The sequence below is a fragment of the Oncorhynchus mykiss genome, chromosome 16, assembly GCF_057628025.1.
Source record: "Oncorhynchus mykiss isolate SJ-2025 chromosome 16, ASM5762802v1, whole genome shotgun sequence".
Taxonomy (NCBI): Eukaryota; Metazoa; Chordata; class Actinopteri; order Salmoniformes; family Salmonidae; genus Oncorhynchus; species Oncorhynchus mykiss.
The window spans coordinates 42211262-42234128 of record NC_143037.1 but is presented as its reverse complement, the minus strand read 5'-3'; the positions used below and the strand labels follow the sequence as shown (position 1 = coordinate 42234128).

Genomic DNA, 22867 nt, shown 5'->3' with positions numbered 1-22867 from the left:
TTTACCTTTGAAGAACTTCAGATGTTTTCAATGAGGAGACTCTCAGATAGCAAATGTTCAGTTTTTCCTGAAAGATTATTTGTTTAGGACAAATCGCTCCGTTTTCTGCGTCACGTTTAGCTATGAAAAAACCCCTGTATCCAGGATTGTGTAAATCTATCAGCAAGCTCATTTGCATAACACAACGTTAACTATTCATGAAAATCGCAAATGAAATGAAATAAATATGCCATCATTGTGATGAAACAAGTTGTGGTCCTAACACTGTCATGACCCATACAGTTACACTTGTTGTGATATACAGTGTATTGCGTTATTTTATGGCTGGTTATGACACCTACATAAGGAGTGTCAAAACCTTTTTTTTCCTCTGCCAAGAAGTTCGCTTTCGTGTTATGATGCTGAGTGTCAAGTAAAGTGTTACAGGTTCCACATCACATTATGTTGACAAATTACATTGAAACAACGCTGATTTAACCAATATGTGCCCGGTAGGTTGAGATGACAAACCTTGACCAGCATTTAGGGGCAGTCATAAATTAGAATGATGTTTCAGAGACTAGGGACGTAGAGAAGCAGTTGGCAAATAACTAACAGAAAACATCAGACAACACAAAAACATCTCACCCACCATAGTGTAGGATAAATATTCTTCTTGACATAATCTCCCTGAAGGGATAGAAGTTCAGACAAAAATGTGCTTATAATGTTATGTTTGAAAGTACTCCTCATATTTTCTGTCTCCTACTGGTGCAGTGAAAAGCATGTACATGACACTGAGTCTGTCACGTGAGCCAAGTCCAATATCCAACCTACACATTACCTACCTACTGGAGTAAAACTATAAATTGACCTAGTCAACGTGGGCCATGTTGTGAGTAGTGGATATGTGGGTCATTTAGACACAACATTGACGACAGTCAAGAAGACTTACAGCATTGCAGCGCAGGTATTTTGAAAATGAACCTTTTAATGCACTCAACTGTAGTGAATGAGGATAATCATTTGTGATAGGCAGACTCACATAAGCGGACCAACATTTTAAGTCCTAAACTTCTCTCTTTTTCAGCACTGGATAAAGGTAGATGCAGCACATTTCAGTCAGTGTGTGTTCACTCCCCCTTCTCTTCTTTACCCTCTCTATCCCCCAGTCGGCTTCCTGGCTGTTACCACACTGTGCGGTTATACCTATTCCCTATTGTATCACTGACACTGACACACACACACACACACACACACACACACACACACACACACACACACACACACACACACACACTTGGTTAACCCCATGTTTGAACTTCAAACCAGATGGAACTATACGAAGAGAGGCACTCCCAATAGATATACTAGTTGGGCAATTACAACAAGCAAGACGCCACGTTTCCATAACAGAACTCACAAAGTAGCCTAAATAGTAGTGTGGTTGCTGAGCAGAGTAGGTCATGCGGTTGGTCTTAAAGCGTATCTCAAAGAAACCCCTTTCTTATCAGACAGTGGAATTAGTTCAACAAGTCATTAACTTCCTTTCACATACTGTGAAACCACAGTTATGTTCCAACATTAACACTAGCATACTTCCAGCAATGAAGCAATATGCTGCGCATGCAATCAAAAGATGTGGTATGCTAATATGGGCATTGAATTGTACTTAATGTATCCTATGTATCTGCAATTGCAGAACAGAAGTGAACACACAGTTGAAGTCGGAGGTAAGTTTTTCACAATTCCTGACATTTAATCCTAGTAGAAATTCCCTTTTTTTTTAGGTCAGTTAGGACCACCACTTTATTTTACGAATGTGAAATGTCAGAATAATAGTAGAGAGAATGATTTACTTCAGCTTTTATTTCTTTCATCACATTCTCAGTGGGTCAGAAGTTTACATACACTCAATTAGTATTGGTAGCATTGCCTTTAAATTGTTGAACTTGGATCAAACATTTTGGGTAGCCTTCCACAATAAGTTGGGTGAATTTTGGCCCATTTCTCCTAACAGAGCTGGTGTAACTGAGTCAGGTTTGCAGGCCTCCTTGCTCGCAGACGCTTTTTCATTTCTGCCCACAAATTTCCTATAGGATTGAGGTCAGAGCTTTGTGATGACCAGTTGTTGTCCTTAAGCCATTTTGCCAATACTTTGGAAGTATGCTTGGGCTCATTGTCCATATGGAAGACCCATTTGCGACCAAGCTTTAACTTCCTGACTGATGTCTTGAGATGTTGCTTCAATATATCCACATAATTGTCCTCCTCATGATGCCATCTATTTTGTGAAGTGCACCAGTCCCTCCTGCAGCAAAGCACCCCCACAACATGATGCTGCCACCCCCGTGCTTAACGGTTGGGATGGTGTTCTTTGGCTTGTAAGCCTCCCCCTTTTTCCTCCAAACATAACAATGATCATTATGGCCAAACAGTTCTATTTTTCCTTGCTGAGTGGCCTTTCAGGTTTTGTCGACATAGGACTATTGTCGAACTTACCCTCTTTTTCATTGCCGTATCACTCATTTCTATTGTGTTATCCCATTCGCTCACAAAGGAGTGCAATTCTGTCATCACTCCACAGCAGACATTGCAGTGAGTTAATGCTGCCACCCATTATTGCAAAGAAAGAATGTCTGACTTTGTCACTCAACACATTTCCTTATGGACGTGGTTTCCATACAGTTCAGAATTGGCATGAAAGTCAACTCCCAACACATTAGCTACATCTCCACATTTCAACAGGCCTGTTTTTATTTAACTAGGCAAGTTAGTTAAGAACAAATTGTTATTTTCAATGACGGCCTAGGAATAGTGGGTTAAGTGCCATGTTCAGCGGCGGAATGACAGATTTTTACCTTGTCAGCTCGGGGATTCAATCTTGCAACCTTTCGGTTACTAGTCCAACACTCTAACAAGTAGGCTACCTGCCGGCCCTTTTCATTTCATCCCAGAAATACATAGGCCTACTCGGTCTTCAACTTCCTTTTTTCAAGCTTAGTTAGAGTCGCTGTCTAACGCGTGAGTTTACAATTACAGAAATAAATCCATGGCTTTTGTTGAACTTTCTCAAGATTAGTCTTGGTCTAATTTGTACTAAGTTTTCATTAATTATCTAAAGGAACGACCTTAAGAATACCAAACCACTCCTTGCATAAACATTAATATTGCGCAAAACAAATTGTGACCAAGATATTCATTGACTAGCCTATTCAACAGCTCACTCAGTCACACGGAGGAATGTTTATTATTGTAGGAAGATCTTCACTATGTAGGGAATAGGGTGCCATTTGGGACGCCGACAGTCTCTTATCAGCATCTAGCTTCCGATATGAACCAGGGTCTTACCTCCAGGTATCACCGCTGTGGATACCGTAGGAGTGTGCACGACCGCACATAATACATACCATGCAGTGTCAAGAGGAAGACCCCCAAAAATGTCAAAGACTCCAGCCACAGACCGTTCTCTCTGCTTTCGCACGGCAAGCGGTACCAGCGCACCAAGTCTGGAACCTGAACAGCTTCCACTCCCAAGCCATAAGACTGCTAAATAGCTAATCAAATGGCTACCAGGACTTCCTGCATTTACCCTTTTTTGAGTGCATGATGTTAATAAAAAAAAAACAAGATCTCTCAAAATGTACTAATTCCATTTCTATCATATGTTTATAGTAATGGTTTTCATTATCTGAGAATATCTCTTTTAAAAGTGAAAGCTATTTTTGTCATTTAGCAGATGCTCTCCAGAGCGACTTACAGTAAGTAGTGAGTACTTACATTTTTCTACTGGTCCCCTGTGGGAATAAAACCCACAACCCTGGTGTTGCAAGAGCCATGCTCTACCAACTGAGACACACGGGACCAGTCATTTCACTCGTATGACAAATAATCCAACTGTGTACAGATAAAACTTTATTTAAAAAAAATGGACACCTTTCCCTTTGGCAGACATATGTATTGTCACAGAAACAACATTCACTATATCTACATTCATTATCTGACAAGATAAGTTAAGACAAGCAAAACTATGATAAAAAAAAAGAGAACACACTTCTAGGTTGAGGTCCTAGTTGTCTGGAAGAGACCTCCTTCCTGCCACTCCAGGGTCGTGTCCAGTAGGGCACACAGTGGCAAAACGTTTTGCAACAGAAAACTAAGATATGTGCTCTTTCTGGATAAGTTCGGGTAGTAGGCCTAAGTTCTCCCCGTTTCACTCCATTCCAAAACATTTTCTCCCTACTGAACACAACCCAGGCTGCAGAGTCCACTGTCCACACACTCCACGAGAAGAAACCTTCATTCATGAGTCTCTATTATCATAAATATATAGTTAAAAGTGGTTATCCTGAGATCCTTCACTTAGGTGTGCACTGCCACAGCACAGTCAGCACTCTATATTCAACATGTCCACTCCACTTAGGTCATCAATGGTCTCCAGTGCAGTATGACTCATGTCCTGTCAGGTTCAGCTAGTACTGGTGCTAGTACTGCCTGTTTGACCCAGAGTCTATAGGTAGATTGGTAGGGTCTATGCGTTTGTTAATAGCATCTATGGGTGGATGGGCTGGCGGGGGGTCAACGTCTAGTGAAAGCTTCAGTTTTGCTTATGGTCAGGGGTCGAAGGTTAGGGGTCAACTGAATTCCCAGTGCTGGTTGAGGTCAGTTGCTTTACAGTCGTCCATCACTATCTGGCCCCCTTTCAGGAGTAAGCACTTTCCACTTGGTGGGTTCTTGAGGAGATTCTCCTAGAGAGGGCAGAGTGTTAAAAGACCATGTACTGCAGTGGGATAACACTGGGTCTGCTATGGACAGATTAGATCTAGAGCAATAACTTCTCTTGTGCGTTGTGAAAGATCGTTAACAGATAGTTACCTAAACAGATTAAATGTACTTCATTGTGTTTATTTCATCAGTCACACATGCTTTACAAAAGCACTCTTCAAGAATGAGCAGTCTAAAAAATGTCTCCCAGCAGATCTAGAAATGTGTATGCGTGTGTGATATACAGTGCCTTCGGAAAGTATTCAGACCCCTTCCCTTTTTCCACATTTTGTTACGTTACAGCCTTATTCTAAAATGGATTCAATTTTTCAAAAAAAAATCAGAATCTACACACAATGCCCATTAATGACAAAGCGAAAACAGGTTTTCTAGAAATAAAATACCTTGTTTACTAAAGTATTCAGACCATTTGCTATGAAACTCGAAATTGAGCACAGGTGAATCCTGTTTCCATTGGTCATCCTTCAGAATTCAAAAGGCACTCGCACATCTGAGCAATCTTTTTTTTGCAGGTGCATGGCAACAGTTGAACAAGATGAAAGAAAAAGGAAACCGCACGCTGCTCTTGATAGTATCACTGATCTTTAAAAAGCTTACGTATCGGCTTCATGGCCTTCGTCAGATCTTTTGTGAGTTAAAAAAAAAATGCATCCTTATGTAGACCTAGCCCCAACCACATCCATTCCACACATCGAAAGTGGTTGGAGGCGAAGGAAAAACAAATAAGTGCTACCAAATATAACAATATGCTTTTCATAAATATTTGAATAAAGTGTGTAAATAAGACGTATTAAACACATCTGTAAAACCACAATGAGGACATAGCAAGTTTTCATTAATCATTGGGTACATCGTACGAAAAACATCAGAGTGAATAAAGGGTCTGAATAATTATGTAAATTAGATTTGTATTTTAATACATTTGCAAAAAATACTAAAAAACAGTTTTTGCTTTGTCATTATGGGTATTGATGATGAGGGGGAAAAAACTATTTAGTAAGGCTGTAACGTAACAAAATGTGGAAAAAGTGAAGGGGTCTGAATACTTTCTGAATGCACTGCATATGCGTGCGTGCATGCTTGTCCAGGTGATGCTTCCTTACCTCTGTAAAGAGCCACTCCTGTTGTGGGGCCACGCTAGTCCCTATTCCTTTTAGTGTACAGAGCTCAATCTTAACCTGGTCTGGCTGGGTGTTGGCCTGTAGACACAGCTGCTTCCCTATGTTGTGACGCAGTTCCTTATGAGACGTGTACTCAAAGTACTGGGGAAACAGCAGGAGAGATAAGCATATGTAATCAAACATCACTTTCATATGGTGCTGGGGACTTATTATTGAAGATCGTCGGGGTTCACTTGAAAAATAGGTGTCAATCTCAATGTGATTTAAATAAAAGCTAAACAAAAACTTTGCCTATAAACCTGAATATGGAATTCCAAAAATTGACTGAACATACTGTTGTTGAATGCGTATCAATATCAGAATATCCCTCCACACAACCATAGAGTACAGCGGAGGCTGGTGAGAGGAGCTATAGGAGTGCAGCCCATTGTAAGTCAAACATGCGTTTTCCATAAATTTGATACCGTTCCATTTATTCCATGCCATTACAAATGAGACAGTCCTCCTACATATCCTCCCAACAGCCTCCTCTGACAGTGTGAGTGAATGTACAGTACCTGGTTACCCCCCATATTGTGGCACGTGTACATGATCAGTGGCTTCCCGCCTTCATTTTTCTCTCCCACATCCAGACAGCTCTGAGCACCAGAGTTCTTAATCTGCGCGCACACACATTTAACAATGAACACTTATGCATCGCCATCATGTACAGTACTTTCCTAGTCACACTTTATGTAGATGCTCTACAGATGGTCATACTATCAACAAACCATCTGTCGATAAGCAACTGCTTGCTAAGGTTACGGTTACGTTTAGAATAACGGGTTGGGTCAGTGTTAGGGTTAAGTTTAGGGTTAGTAGATATTTATTTGAAATGTTACTTATAGAGCATCTATAGATGGACTATCCAAAAAAAAAAAAAAAGTGTTACCTCAAATACATTTGAGCATTTGTTTTGGCCTGCCTGGCTAAACCCTGCATTTAGTGAGCAGGATTTGCACTTTTGAGACATTTCTATTATTTTCATGGCAACAGGCAAGCTCAATCATGCACAGCTAAAGAATTTCAAAATACTTAAAATAGTACTTGAAACCAGGTCTGATAGTTTGTACACCTGAATGGAACAAAACGTACCGCTCCGAACTTGGTAGGGGTGAGGTCTGGCACGAACGCCTCGGGGTAAATAGTATTCAGATACCAGGTGAAGTTCTTACACTGCAGCCTCTCCCTCAGATTCACACGCTCCGAGATGTCACCAAATCCTTTCTACAACACACACACACATAGTGGAAAGGAGTGAGACAGGAACAAGTGACTTGCTCAATCCTGTGCACTGATAGTGAACTTTAAAGTAAGTAACTGTCCAGTGAAAATCTGACATTTCTCTAACTCATACCCAAATAATGTTGTTGACTCGTCCGATACTCGTATTTGTGGCCAATGCATACATTTGAGAAATATATATAAAAAAAGAATAATAATAATAATAATAATAATAATAATAATTTTAAAAAAAAAACACTTTAAAAACCCACACATCAAATTTGTATCTCAAACAGACCATTAAAAAAATTATTGCTATTTTCTCAGAGTATGATGTCATAATCCTGAGGAGGATGAGCTGGCCAATCAGCGGTTTACTTGTGTGAATACTTAATGACCGGTATACACCTACACAATTTTGTTGTTGGGGTACGTCCACACTATTCCAACACAGAAAAGCTGCTTTTCAACATACTTAATTACCATTTCTTGGAAGGAAAACTATTATTTCACTCATATTATAAGTAATTAAAGGTCATATTTCATAGAAATCTGGAAAGACTGGACAGTTACTTTAACCTCATATAACGGTAGTCATATCAAATCAAAAAGTATTGGTCGTATACATAGATTTGCAGATGTTATCACAGGTGTAGCAAAATGCCTGTTTCTAGCTCCAACAGTGCAATAATGTCTGGGAAAAAAAACACACAAAAAACAATGCCACAGTTTTGAGGGAGTATGCAGTTGGCATGCTGACTGCAGTAATGTCCACCAGAGCTGTTGCCAGAGCATTGAATGTTCATTTCTCTACCATAAGCCACCTCCAACGTTGTTTTAGAGAATTTGGCAGTACGTCCAACTGGTTTTACAACCGCAGACCCACATGTGGTCGTGTGGGCGAGCGGTTTGCTGATGGAGAAGTGGTGAACAGAGTGCCCTATGGTGGTGGGGGGGGGGGGGGGGGGGGTTATGGTATGGGCAGGCATAAGCTACGGACAATGAACACAATTGCATTTTATCCATGATAATTTGAATACACAGAGATACTGTGACGAGATCCGGATGCCCATTATGAGGCCCATTTTTTAAAAAGGTATCTGTGACCAACAGATGCATATCTGTATTCCCAGTCGTGTGAAATCCAGAGAAATCCATGACTGATTTCCTTATAAGAACTGTAACTCAGTCAAATCTGAGAAATTGTTGCAGGTTGTGTTTATATTTTTGTTCAGTATGTAATGGATATACATATAATGGTGTGTAAAGACATTATGGACAGTATATGAATAGAAAAAGGTGTGCATAACAGTAGTTACATTGAATGAGCCATGACAAGAATACAGTATATACATACAAAGTGGGTAAAACGTTATTTAAACATGATTAAAAGTGACCAGCGTTCAATGACTATGTACATAGGGCAGTAGTCTCTACGGTGCAGGGTAGAGTACCAGGTGGTAGCCGGCTAGAACAGTGACTAAGGCTAGTGGTGACTGTTTAACAGTTTGATGGCCTGGAGATAGAAGCTGTCTCTCGGTCCCAGCTTTGATGCATCTGTACTGTCTCTGCCTTCTAGATGGTGGCGGGGTGAACAGGCCTTGGCTCGGGTGCTTGATGATCTTCTCGTCCTTCCTGTGACAGCGGGTGCTGTAGATGTCCAGTGATGCGTTAGGCTGACCACACCACCATCTGGAGAGCCCTACTTTGCGGACGGTGCAATTGCTGTACCAGGCGGTGATACAGCCACACAGGATGCTCTCAATGGTGCATCTGTAGAAGTTTGTGAGGGTCTTAGGGCCAAGCCAAATTTCTTCAGCCTCCTGAGGTTGAAGAGGTGCTGTTGCTCCTTCTTCACCATGCTGTCTGTGTGAAGGGACCATTTCAGGTAGTCAGTGATGTGCACGCCGAGGAACTTCAAGCTTTTGATCCTCTCCACTGCGACCCCGTCAATGTGGATGGGGGCGTGCTCTCTCTGCTGTCACCTGTAGTCCACAATCAGCGTTTTGTTAAGGGAGAGGTTATTTTCCTGGTGCCACTCCGTCAGGGCTATCACTTCCTCCCTGTAGGCGGTCTCATCATTGTTGGTAATCAGGCCTACCACCGTTGTTGTCAGTAAACTTGATGATTGAGTTGGAGACATGCATGGCAACGGAGGGGGCTGAGGGGCCCTGTGTTAGGGATCAGCGTGGCACAAGTGTTGCTGCCTACAGTATATAGGCACTCATAAGAACATATTTATTGTAGTTTAGCCTATTCCAGATAAATAATAATATCTTATAATAAACAGATTGCAGTATGCGCAGGCCGACACATTTTGCACAGTAGTGTGTTGTCTAACAGTTAGCCTTCATTCAGCTTTTCCTTCTGTGTCAAACGAATGTGAGATTACCAAGTCTGGCAACACAAGATTATCTACAATTATTATGGAACGTGGAGTGAACGAAAACATGTCATGGGCTTAACCCTCTTCTCTCACCACTTGTTACATTTTAGCAGCGTTCTGGTTGCGTCGGTTGTAGATGTTTAATGCACAGCACTATATCTACCAGTACAGTATATGAAACTTTGAGTTGATTGAGAACATAAGCCTACCTCCTTGGCCATCTTGGCAGCGTTACTGTTGCGTCGGTAGTAGATGTGTTTGTAGTCATCCATCCAGACCTCTGCGAGTCGTACCTGGTTCCTTGTGATGACCTCAGTACCTTTAGGGAAGGTGTGGGGTGACTTGGTACGGAACACGTGACCCACCACGGAACACGGAATGATCTCCAGCTGGCCGCCACACTGCCACACCTAGGAGAAGGTTTATTGAAGTTAGCTGGCTAACTTAGTGACCTGCTTTGTCAATGGAGGCACAAGGACACCGATTATTCACTGTTGAATTGTATTGATGACATTCTGTGAACAGTGTGATTCTGTAGCAGCTCACAAAGTTAGACAAAGTTGCTTTGACTTCCTACAAGCATTTTGGGCTGGTGTTTACAGGACATTTGGTGCTGTCTGATTAGGATATATAGGGCCTGTCTCCAAGAGGCCAGATAGACATTTGCTCCGGTTCTGTGCTGAGTGGGGTCTCCTTGTTGCAACTTGTAATAAACCAGATTTTGATTAACTTTACCTACAGCTGTGGTTGTTTTTTGTTCACCCGGAAATTCCTACTACAGATTCACATGCTCACAAAAACAGGTTAACATGATTCCTAAGACCTTTTCTGAGATGCTTTGTAGATACAGGCCCAGAGCCATATACAACATCGAGGTCACATGACACCATTCAACCAATTGAATTTAGGTAATAATCAACTGAATGTCTTTGAGAGAAACCATAATCAGCAAACTCTCTATATATGTCTCTGTTTTAGACTAGCTTTAGTATTTGATAGATATTCCTTTATAATAACATTGTTAGAGGAAAGAGGGGAAACTAACCCTAAAGGACATCTCCACATTCTCACCCCCCCAGATCTCCATCTTGTCATCGTACGTTCCGATGTGTTCAAAGTACTTCTTGGAGATGGAGAAGAGACCACCGGCAAACGTTGGAGTTCTGAATGAACAGACATGCAGAGGTGAGTAACAGATACTAGATGTCCAATGCAACATTATGGAATATACATAGACTGATTGCCGAGTAGTGATCTGATACATATTTCAAGTGCAGAAATATAACATATGCTGAATTGTAAGATGAAAAAAATTTGAATATATTGCAAACAACTTCAGCAATCACAGCACTATATTCACTACACATACTCTAACCGAAGGACCTCTCCACTAGCTGTCGGAAGGCAATGTACTCTATGAAACATATTAGGTGGGTCCTTAGCCCTTACTTGACGGGGTAGGTCTCGTCTTTGCGTCTGTTGCTCTCATGCTCGGGGATGCCTTCCCAGCCAAAGCTGAGGTTCCAGTCAAAGTTCCCTCTGTTGCGGGCCTTAGCGGTGGCTACAGGCTTGTTGAAGGTAAAGTCATTCAGGTTGATGGTAGTGATCTCTGGGCTGACCACGGCTGTTGGCTCCTCCACGATACGAGCCAGCAGGGGCTCCAGCCAGCCATGGAAACACTCACCTGGGGACGGGAGAGGAGTGTAGAGTTCAGCAGGTGTAAAAAGTTTTCAAAGTACAAGAAGTCGGTAGTTGGCAGTTGGCAAACATTGTGAAGCATTACAGATTGAGATACAATGAATGGAGCTTAGTTGGCAAACATTGCGGAGTTCAGTTGGCAAACATTTGTGGAGCTGACACCACTCCCAATTCTACACAACAGAAAATCCTGTCTATTCTACACAATACTTTTCTATGTGAACATTGTGTAACTCTGCATCCTCCTGGCCTCAACAGACCCCCAGGATGAGTCCTGAGCATTCTGTCAATGATATGTAATCTGTGTTCACAATTGTCTGACAACACCACATTATGCAAACGCCCTTGTCGGGATGACCCTGGGAATTCACAGTATTTGTGTATGTTTTTGTATACGTTTTATACATCACTGCAAAGCCTTTATCTCCAGTACATTAGTATCTATTGCCTTTCATCTGTATGTATAGCCGTTCGTCACTCCACTACATTGCATATCTCTAAGCATACGTGAGTGGAATGTGGTCATACATCTAGTTCTAGCAGGGAAACCTGAAGAGCAGGTTTCAACTGTTCACTGCTTGAAAAAAGAACCACAGGTAGTAAATCTGTTCTAAACATTTATGCAAATAAAGTTGTAACACAATGGTTGTAATTGGATTGATGACTTGGGAAACGTTTTACCCACTCCACCTATCCTTCCTTGTGGGATAGCAAAAAGGGATGGGGGGGGGGGGGGGGGGGGTCAACAAGGAGTTAGTTGTGTTGCTCTGGCCTTGTGAGCTAGCTAGTCACAGTGCATCAATCCATCTCCTATCGTATTGTTTGTGCTTTTGAACAGAAAGTACAGTAAAGGTAAAGTAGGAGATGGAGAAGGTCGAGTCAAAGGGCAGAGGGCTGTATTCAAATCCATATAGACTCTGGCATACATCTGTGCCATAGGCCAGCATATATTTTTTCCTAGTTGGCTAGCTAGTCACATTGTGCATGCAGAAAGTTAGGTCTCTCCCTGGGCCCCCGAGTATTAATGAATGAATCCATCCATCCCTTGTGGGCTAGTTACTGAAAGTGAGCATTCAGGAAAGTGAGTATATTTCTCTGTGTCCTCCTGGCCCCTAGGAGCTTGGCTGTTATCAGGCACTCATTTATTCATCCATCGTGGGCTAGCTACTCACAGTGAGCATCCAGGAAGGTGAGTATCTCTCCCAGGGCTCCCCGGGCCCCCAGGAGCCTGGCGGTGATCAGGCCCTTCCTCTCCTGCTGTCTCACCACCTTCACTATCTTTAGCTGCTTCACATACTCATCCAGCCGAGTCCCCAGGTGTTCTGGTAGAAAGGAGAAAACACATACCTGTTATGACATTATTTTCTTAAGGTGAGCTGGAGCATCGGAGGGAATCGCTTAAAGGGATAGTTCACCTAAATTACATTGGTTTCCTAACCCTATAAGCAGTCTATGGACAATGTATGATCCTTGCTTTTGGTTTTGTTCACCTGGCCACTCTTTCAAATCAAAATCGTTTGTATTTGTGGCACAATCCAATGCAAGTCAATGGTAGCATTTTTGTTCTTCATGTACAAACCTATAAGTAACTTAATTCCGTTATACAATCCATTCTCTTAAACCTAAGGATGATTTGGACATTAAGAGAGGAAATGCTAATATGGGTACCATTGACTTGCATTGGATTGTGTCACAAATTCTAAACAACATTTGAAACAGTGGTCAGGTAAACCACTACAAAGCAATGATTACAGTCATACCTTGTCCATAGACTGATTACAGGGTAATGAAACCAATATATGTAATTTTGTAATTTGGGTGAACTATGTAAAAACTAGACATCAATTAAACACAAACACGAAACTTCATGTTTAGTTAGGAATGTGGCTGGCTCTTCAGGTAATACAACATTATTTTCATCAGGTGAGGGTGGAGCGGTTAATGACAGGAGGTCAAGGCCAGCATCGCTAGGTAACTGACTAACAGAAAGAAGGGGTGTGTTCAGTGACATGTACATAGGAATGTAATGAATAGAACTGACACAATTCTCAATACTGCCAGACAGTCATATCTGTTCTACATAATACATTGCTTTTTAAACGTGATGGGACAGGACGGTAACTATATTATTCTCTCTGGTATGCAATCTGGTTTCCGCTCAGGTTATGGATGTGTCACTGCAACCTTAAAGGTCCTCAATGATGTCACCATTGCCCTTGATTCTAAGCAATGTTGTGCTGCTATTTTTATTGACTTGGCCAAAGCTTTAGATATGGTAGACTATTCTATTCTTGTGGGCTGGCTAAGGAGTATTGGTGTCTCTGAGGGGTCTTTGGCCTGGTTTGCTAACTACCTCTCTCAAGGAGTGCAGTGTATAAAGTCAGACAATCTGCTATCTCAGCCACTGCCTGTCACCAAGGGAGTACCCCAAGGCTCAATCTTAGGCACCACGGTCTTCTCAATTTACATCAACAACATAGCTCAGGCAGTAGGAAGCTCTCATCCATTTATATGCAGATAATATAGTCTTATACTCAGCTGGCCCCTCCCTGGATTTTGTGTTAACTGCTCTACAATAAAGCTTTCTTAGTGTCCAACAAGCTTTCTCTACCCTTAACCTTGTTCTGAACACCTCTAAAACAAATGTCACATAATTTATAGATCGGCAGGTAAGGAATATTCTGTTAAAGGTCCCCAAAGCACACACATCCCTGGGTCGCTCGTCTTTTTATATCGCTGCAGCAAGCGACTGGAACGACCTGCAACAGACACTCAAACTGGACAGTTTTATCTCAATATCTGCATTCAAAGACTCAATCATGGACACTCTAACTGACAGTTGTGGCTGCGTTGCGGGATGTATTGTTGTCTCTACCTTCTTGCCCTTTGTGCTGTTGTCTGTGCCCAATAATGTTTGTAACATGTTTTGTGCTGCTACCATGTTGTTATGTTGTGTTGCTGCCTTGCTATGTTGTCATCTTAGGTCTCTCTTTATGCAGTGTTGTGTTCTCTCTCTTGTTGTGATGAGTGTTTTGTCCTATATTTATACATATTTTTGTTTTACATTTTCAATCCCAGCCCCCGTCCCAACAGGAGGCCTTTTGGTTGGCCATCATTATAAATAAGAATTTGTTCTTAACTGACTTGCCTAGTTAAATAAATGTTAAATAACCCCCCCCCCCCTCCACACACACACACACACACACACAGTTATATTTAGAACAGACAAGACCGTAGAGGTCTGAAATTGTGTCACAAGTTTCAGTTTAGTATTAATAACACACACTGTATGCAATTCACTGGCCACAACAGACATCACACTTCTTCCACAGCATATTTTTTTAAACCATGTGATAATGCAGCTAGCTAGTATACAGGCGATTGTTAGAACACAGCGAGAGATTAAACCAAACTATATGGCCAGGAGGTTCCAAGGTCCAGAAGTAGATATTGAACTAGGTGTCAAAGCACATCCTCTTTTAGTCTTGATTAGTGAAGCGAGGCCAATGCAATTTCTTGTTTATTTCAACAGTACCCTTAGTTTCAGAATGACTGACGAAACGTTTCGCTGTTGGTGTGCCCTAATGTACAGTTCCCCTTTGCTTTTCCCTTAGCCCATGGTTAGTATCAGGCTCCATTACCTAGACTGGGTTGCGAAGCGTCAAGTGTAGGACCAAAAGGCTCCTTAACAGCTTCTACCCCCAAAACATAAGACTGCTGAACAGACTACCCCCCTCCATTTGTTTTGTTTATTATCTATGCATAGTCACTTCACCCCTACCTACATGTACAAATTACCTCAACTAACCTGTACCTCCGCACACTGACTAGGTACCGGTACCCCCTGTATATAGCCTCGTTATTTTATTGTGTTACTTTTTATAATGTTTTACTTTAGTTTATTTGGTAAATATTTTCAACTCTTCTTGAACTGCACTGTTGGTTAAGGGCTTATAAGTAAGAATTTCACGGTAAGGTCTACACTTGTTGTATTCGGCGCATGTTTACCTCCCTAATCTTACTACATTTGCACACACTGGATAGATTTTCCTATTGTGTTATTGACAGTACGTTTGTTTATAGGATTTATAGGATTTCTTTTCTCTGTATTTGATTTTCTCTTCACCTGCGGTGCTGGCGTCGTCCACCATGATGATCTCAGTGAGCAGGGCGGCAGGGGAGGTGTGGAGGACACTGTAGACGGTACGCAGCAGGGTGGACCAGGCCTCGTTGTGGAACACTATAATTACACTGGTGGTGGGGAGAGGGGGGCAGTGGCGGAACTTACGCTCCACACACCTGGGAAGCAAAGGAAGAGCAAGACACTGTTCGTCATAAAAAAGGAAAAACTGTCAATATTATCTGCCCTGTGTTTGAGTTCACATGTGGGGTGTTTGTGTCTACATAGATGCCCTAGCCGTACAATACATAAAGCGCATCCCTTAGCAAATATTCATACGTAAACCAAACTGATTGTGCTTTTCATGGCTATCAAGGTTTTGAAATGTTGATTAAATAAAGAAAAAGAAACATCTGCAGCAATACAGTAGTAAACAATAGAGAATCTTGCTAATCTAGGACAAGGCTATTGAAAATGCATCTTTGAACAAGACTAGGAAACCACCCCCAAGAATAATACGCTACCCATCCCTCAACCCTCCTTTCATCACCATGGTTACAGTTAAGACCGAAGCTTTAGGGTGCATCCCAATAATATTTTGTTTCTCCTAAAAATGTGCACTCATTCACTACTTCCCACAAATCTAAAAGCATTAGATTGGTATATAAAAACAGTGAATAAGTGCACCTTGTAGGATAAAGGAGAGATAATTGGGACATAATCTTACTCTGGTGGCCGGGTGTCGTCTCCTAGGCTACGGCTGAGGGAGATCCTGTCGGAGGAGAACTGGTTGAAACAGTTAACAGTCATCCCCTTTTCCTTCTCTTTCTCTTCCTCTGGTGTCATGTTCTTTTTCTCGTAGCCCCTCCCATCGGCCCCAGGCCCTTGGGGGTCCTGTGGGGGCCTCTCCAGGGCCGGCTTCAGCTCTGCCTGACTGTAGTGACCTGGAGGACAGTGGCGGTCTGGGGTGGCCTGCTGCTCCTCTATTGAAGGGGGCTGGGGAGCTCCGATCTGGAATCCCAGGTTATTGTTTCTTTATTTTATCATTTTATTTAGATTTCTTGTATACTTAACAAAAATATGAACGGAACATGTAAAGTGTTGGTCCCATGTTTCATGAGCTGAAATAAAAGATCCCAGAAATGTTCCATATGCACAAAAAGCTTATTTCTCTTTATTTTTTATCTACACATGTCTAGTTCTTCCATGGCCTACATACCATGGCCTACATGTCACTAATTGAGCATGTTTGGGATGCTCTGGATCGATGTGTATGACAGCTTGTTCCAGTTCCTGACAATATCCACCAACTTCGCGAAGCCATTGAAGAGTGAGACAACATTCCACAATAAACAGCCTGATCAAATCTATGCGAAGGAGATGTGTCACGCTGCATGAGTCAAATGGTGGTTACACACCAGATACTGACTGGTTTTCTGATCCACCCCCCTTACTTATTATTTTTTTTAAGGTATCTGAGACCAACAGATGCATATCTGTATTCCCAGTCATGTGAGATCCATAGATCAAGGCCTAATGAATTTGTTTCAATTCACTGATTCCCTTATATGAAATGTAACTGAGTAAAATCTTTGAAATTGTTGAATTTTGCATTTATTTTCTTGATCAGTATATAATTATATAACAAACAAAAACAATAAAGGCTGTTCATTAACCCCCCCCCTATTCTACTCCCCCCCAACCCACCCACCCACCAAAAGGACCCATACAGGGGTACCTGGAAGCCTAGGTTGTTGACTGCTCCTCGAACCATCACCAACACCCGATCCTTGCGTTCCACCAGATCCTGAAACCAGGGGTCCTGGGCAGAGTTGGAGCCGGAGCCCACATCCTTCTGTAGGACCAACAGGACCACCATGAACAGAGTTCCCCCAGCCAGGGCCAGCTTCAGGGGGGACAAGCGCCGACGCAGGAACAGACGCATGGTGGGTCACAATTCAAAATGGCCACCGCTGAGAGAGCGAGATAAAAGAGAGTTCAGTGTTTCCCCTATATTAAACTTATGCAGCGGCACAACTCTCTATTGATAGGGTTACCTACACTTCCAGGATTATAAGCTAGCTAGCTAGTTACCGTGGAGGATTTGTTTGTACATATTTTCCTTAGATTCTTATCAGCTAGGGTAAAAACTATGGTGGAAAATGATTTAGGGGATATCAATGTTTTGACCCTTTTTGAAACACTCTTCCCAAAACCAATTAGTCTTTTCAATGTGTAAACTGATTTTTTTTAAACTGCGGTGCTTTGTGGTTTATGTTGTAAATGTTTGAAACTGTATGCTGCTTTTTTTTTGGCTAGGTCATCCTGGAAGTGTAGTCAACCCTATTACTAGACGTATGTTATAATTGTTAGTTAAGATACAGTAACGTAATGCTAGCTAAATAACTTTTGGGTTTAATATAGAATTGGCCGGTGATGTCATTTAGATTAAGGGATCCTAGGGGAAACACTGGAGTTATAAATTAACTGGAGGCATTACATAGTAATAGCAGTGAAGAGCTGGAGTATGAGACTATAATTGTCTTAAATAGACACGGGACTCAAACCCGTTTCGGAATAGAACAAAACAAACAGAAAACAGACTCAAATACTTTCTTTACCTGATGCAAAGGTGAATCTATGGAGACTTAAGGATAAATTTTAAAATGCAGTTCTACCCAAAACCAGATGACTATAATAACTACATGCCAAATGTCAAAAGATGTGATCCAGTCAGCTCTTCTTAACCAGCATGTACCTAGCCACTCCCATAACACTTCTCTGCTGTCATAGCTACTCTCCCTCCGTCTCCCTCCCGCTCTCCTGAGTAGAGGTGGAGCCCCAGAGGAATAGCCTCACACACACACACACACACACACACACACACACACACACACACACACACACACACACACACACACACACACACACAGTGAAAGAACAAACAGAACACACCTCTCGGTAAACAACTTGGAATATTGCACCTGTATTCACCTTCTCTAGCCAAGAACACACCCGTCATATACACCCACCTGTTCCACTCCTTCCCGGATGCACATGTCAACAGGTTGGCCTTCCCCTGTTGGCTGACTTAGCAGCACCCACATTCACATTAATGAATGCCACCTTACATAGACACAAACACCAGTAGAATGAGTATGACTGGACTGATAACAAACACACCGGACATATTTCGCTCCACAACTAGCCTGAGTCCCAGATCTGTGTCCCACTCATTAGCGCACATTGAAGTAAAATGTATCGAAACATTTCGCGACAGAAAACGAAAACAAGCGTTTCTCATTTCTTAAGTTCAGGTGGTCCCTCCCCGTGTCAGCCCTTTCGCGTCCAGTTAGTTCTTTGTGAATACAACCCAGTTTGTGCTGTCATGTGAACTCCATTACGGTCATTCAATGGAGTTGGATACACGTCACAAAACAGATCTGGGACTCAGGCTATTTAACAATGACCTGCTTTATTAAGAGGGATATCAAATCACAATAAATGATACCCTTAGGTGAACACTGCTTAGGGCCTCAAACTCTTAGTTTGTCATCATTAATTTAAGCCAGTCCTCTCAAGGAAATCCTACCTCCTTCATAATTGATCAAAGACACTCTCATGCTTCCAGAGCCCAACAATGGGCACACAGTGCACTCTCCTTGACTCAAATGTCATCTTAAGTTGACAACCTGTTTGGCTTGTTCCTATACTGGGAACAGACATTGGTAATGTGTAGAAAGGAAGACTGGCAGGTGAGAGGCTTGCTGCCTCAACTCTTTCTAGTTCTACCATATGATATGGAAAATGTTTTCAGAAGAACTTTGGATTAAACGCCTGCCCTTCAATTAAAAATGTAATTAATGTATAATAATGCCATCAAAAAAAAAAAATGTCCAATGCAGTCCTTTTTATCTCAATATAAAATAATTTCTGGGTAACAACTAAGTATCTTACTGCGATTGTTTTCAATTAAAATGGTCAAAAAGAAACTTAATAGCTTCTTAGAAAAGAGAAATTTCTGAAAGCAAGAATTTTACTAGGACTGCCTGGGAGTGGTCTGAGCAGGTAGGGGAAAACTGAAAACTAGCTATTATTGTCAGAAAGGTTTGGAAGTCTATTTCTTATTGGTCTATTAACTAATTACCAGGCAGGCCAAAACTCCATCCCACCAAAACAGGCTGAAATTTCAGGCGGTCTTTTCAGACAGCTCTTACACTAATTTGGGCATTATCATGTTTCACAATATTATTCTAACCTCACTGTTTATTTATTTATATAACACAGGAAAATAACATTTGACTGCACTGGGCCTATTTTGTTGAAAAGTTTATCGACAAACATTTCTATTTGCTAATAATGGATGGAATTTGTACCATAACAATACTCCACTTCAACGTATTCCCTTTATGGCTATCAGTGAATGCAATGCTAAATATAATTTCACTATGCAGTGAGAATAGGAGGGCCACCCATAAAACTGGTTTACCAGGTGGAGTGACTGATATTTGTGCATTGAACTTTCTCACGATTAATTAAGGACTATACATAATCACGGTAGCATCCACATTAATGTAGAAGTGTTAAGAAACATTCTATTGTTATTTACATTTTTTTTTTAAGTGACTCAAATGACAAATACATTTTTTACCATTCATTTCTATTGGGCGCAAAATAATCTGAAACAATCCAAAGAAACAGCAAATGCAGCTAACACATTTCTAGAGTCACAAGCTTGATGTAGGCATTGCGTGCTATGAATATTGGACCAAATGCTTAACTTACTACTACTTTAATACACATACTGTATAATTGAATTTGTCCCAATACTTTTGATCCCCTAAAATGGGGGGACAATGTACAAAAAGTGATGTACTTTCTAAGCGGATGAAAATACCCTCAAATTAAAGCTGACAGTCTGCACTTTAACCTCATAGTAATTGTATCATTTAAAATCCAAAAGTGCTGCCCCAATACTTTTGGAGCTCACTGTATAAGGTCCTTGGACCGTAAAGAGTAATGGTAGGACATGACGTATGAGCACAATCTTGGGCTAAACAGAAACTACAGAGAGACACGAAGAGAACATCAAAACCGCAGCAATGTAACACTACTAAACTAAATAGGATTTTGAAAGTACCTAACTACCGATTAATGGAAGGCAATGTATACCCCGAACTGAACTCCAATGAATTCAATTTCCAAGGAAAACGTTGTAGTTTTTAAACGGTCCGTGCCAAAGCGGCTCCTTGGGACCTTAGGGTAGGGACGTCCCAAGGACGCTCATTCCTTGAAACCACTGGCCGTTTTTAAAAAGGTTGCCTCATCAACTAAGAAGATCAGCTCGAGCGTGTAACATGATGCAATTTAACAGGAAATTGTTTGTGACAAAAATATCAGGAAGTATGAGAGTATGGCCGATTAGAAATGACTACAGTTAGTAAATATAAAAAGTGTTAAAATACAGGTGTCCCTTTGATTTACACAATGACAAAAATAACTAATGTATGACAGATAGGATACAATAGAATCATAACATGTCACGATCTTTATCGTGTATCTCAATTGATTTATCTTGATATCCAGTGCCTCACAGGAAATTACAGATAGTTATATGAAAACGTAAAGGCTACATTGTTGCAATATAAATTCACCCTATCTAGTGCAACAAGAAATAACACAATTCCTGATAAGATACAGGAGGGACAATGATGCGTTGTCTTCTTACCTGGGAAACTGTTCACAAATTTGAAGACTGCCTTGCTGTGTCTTTGCGACGCTCTTTATTTAGTAACGCGAAGGCGCTAGATGGACGTAAATATTAACTTCAAAAGCCTTTTACCAAGCGCAAAAAGGATACACTAACACCACCAATGATGTATATATATATATACACCATAGAGCGCCACCATCGCGGCTTCCCCTTTGAACGTAACAGGTGACATTGCTTGAAAGTATTAACTGCAGTCTCCAGGGTCCTAAAGAGAACCCTGTTCGGTCCGACCATTTCAAACAAACATCCCACTGGGCACAGACATAACTTCAACGTCTGTTCCACGTTGGTTCAACATAATTTCATTGAAATGACGTGGAAACAACGTTGATTCAACTAGTGTTGTCCTAGTGGGATGGGCTACTCGTTTTTTTGCCACCAAGAATATAATATAACATTTGGAGCATAGATTAATTTAACTCCACATCAAAATCACTCTGATTTTCAAGACAATTTAATTTGCTTTTGTCAGTGGGAAAAAAAATATTCACATTGTATAATTAATGCTCAGCACAGAGTACTGTAGCCTAAGTTAACACAATCATTACCTCAACAGAGTTACATTATTCATGTCAAGAAAGTAAATACCATCTCCACGACCGCTGTCTTGAAACCGTAGAGGGATTTATTCAGAGTGGCAACCTATTCCCTACATGGTGCAATACTTTTGACCAGAGCCCACAGGGTTAAGTGTCCATAAGTGTCCATATAGGGAACAGGGTACCATTTGGGATGCAACCCTCAGACATTGAGAAGATACTCTCAAAAAGACACATGCTGGGCTCCATCTATCAGATATTGTCAAAAATCTAAATTTTGATTAGAGGCTATTGATTGTCAAGTTGCTTGTGCAAATATGACATCCCCAGGAACAACACAATACCAAAACCATGCCCATGTCTCAAATAGCACCCGATTCAATATGAAGTGCACAACTTTTGAACAGAGCCCAATGGACACGGGTCAAAAGTAGTGCACTGTACAGGGAATAGGGTACCATTTCGGATGCAACTAATGTGATAGTTAATGTCTAAAATTCAATTGTTAAACAAATTGCTTATGTGGTCTGTCAAAATTATAAATAAATACAAATGGAAACAATTTATTATTTGAAAAAAGAACAAGAGACAAAAGTGAAAGTGTGGTCTTTCACTTCCCTCCAGTGGTGCTAGCTAGGTACTTCCGTATGGTGTGTTGAGAACAGAGAAATTGATAGAGATCATTCATTGGAAATAACTTGTTTCTGCTTGGAAATTACCATTGAGGACTTGCATACTTTTAAATTAGTCAACAGGGTTGGACTTCCTATGGGTTAAGGAGGTCATCAGGAGGGGTCAGCCGATGAATTATACTCGTGCGGGTTGTCCCGAAGCCACTCCTGCATTGTCTTGGCTGTGTGCTTAGGGTTGTTGTGCTGTTGGAAGGTTAACCTTCTCCCCAGTCTGAGGTCCTGAGCACTCTGGAGCAGGTTTTCATCAAGGATCTCTCTGTACTTTGCTCCGTTCATTTTTCCCTCGATCCTGATGAGTCTCCCTGTCCCTGCCTCTGAAAAACATCCCCACAGTATGATGCTGCCAAGACCATGCTTCACCATAGGGATGGTGCCAGGTTTCCTCAAGATGTGACGCTTGGCATCAAGGCCAAAGAGTTCAATCTTGGTTTCATCAGACCATAGAATCTTGTTTCTCATGGTCATAGAGTTCTTTAGGTGCATTTTGGCAAACTCCAAGCGGGCTGTCATG

The 22867-nt window shown here is 41.4% G+C and overlaps 2 protein-coding genes across 3 annotated transcripts in view; one reads left to right on the top strand and one right to left on the bottom strand.

Annotated features, from left to right (window-relative positions):
* The window catches only part of zgc:158263 (ceramide kinase family protein), a 31780-nt gene extending 21061 nt beyond the window's left edge, over positions 1-10719 (top strand). The window contains exon 14 of the mRNA XM_021565818.3: positions 10614-10719. The gene's annotated coding sequence lies outside the window, so the exon portion shown is untranslated. The remainder of the gene's footprint in view (positions 1-10613) is intronic.
* On the bottom strand, positions 3872-21491 carry galnt6 (UDP-N-acetyl-alpha-D-galactosamine:polypeptide N-acetylgalactosaminyltransferase 6 (GalNAc-T6)). Of its 2 annotated transcripts, XM_021565817.3 has the most exons (13): positions 21081-21311; positions 18385-18478; positions 17091-17325; positions 16080-16363; positions 15359-15531; positions 12405-12554; positions 10984-11218; positions 10580-10697; positions 9744-9944; positions 7020-7151; positions 6443-6544; positions 5868-6026; positions 3872-4727 (listed from the first exon to the last, which is right to left on the bottom strand). In XM_021565817.3, the coding sequence occupies exons 3-13, from the start codon at positions 17295-17297 to the stop codon at positions 4614-4616; spliced, it is 1875 nt and encodes a 624-aa protein (XP_021421492.3). In that variant the 5' UTR covers positions 17298-17325; positions 18385-18478; positions 21081-21311; the 3' UTR covers positions 3872-4613. The 2 variants fall into 2 exon arrangements, with proteins under 2 accessions (XP_021421492.3, XP_021421491.3); XM_021565816.3 differs by lacking the exon at positions 18385-18478 and having other exon boundaries at positions 21081-21491.
* Positions 21492-22867: the final 1376 nt, after the last annotated feature.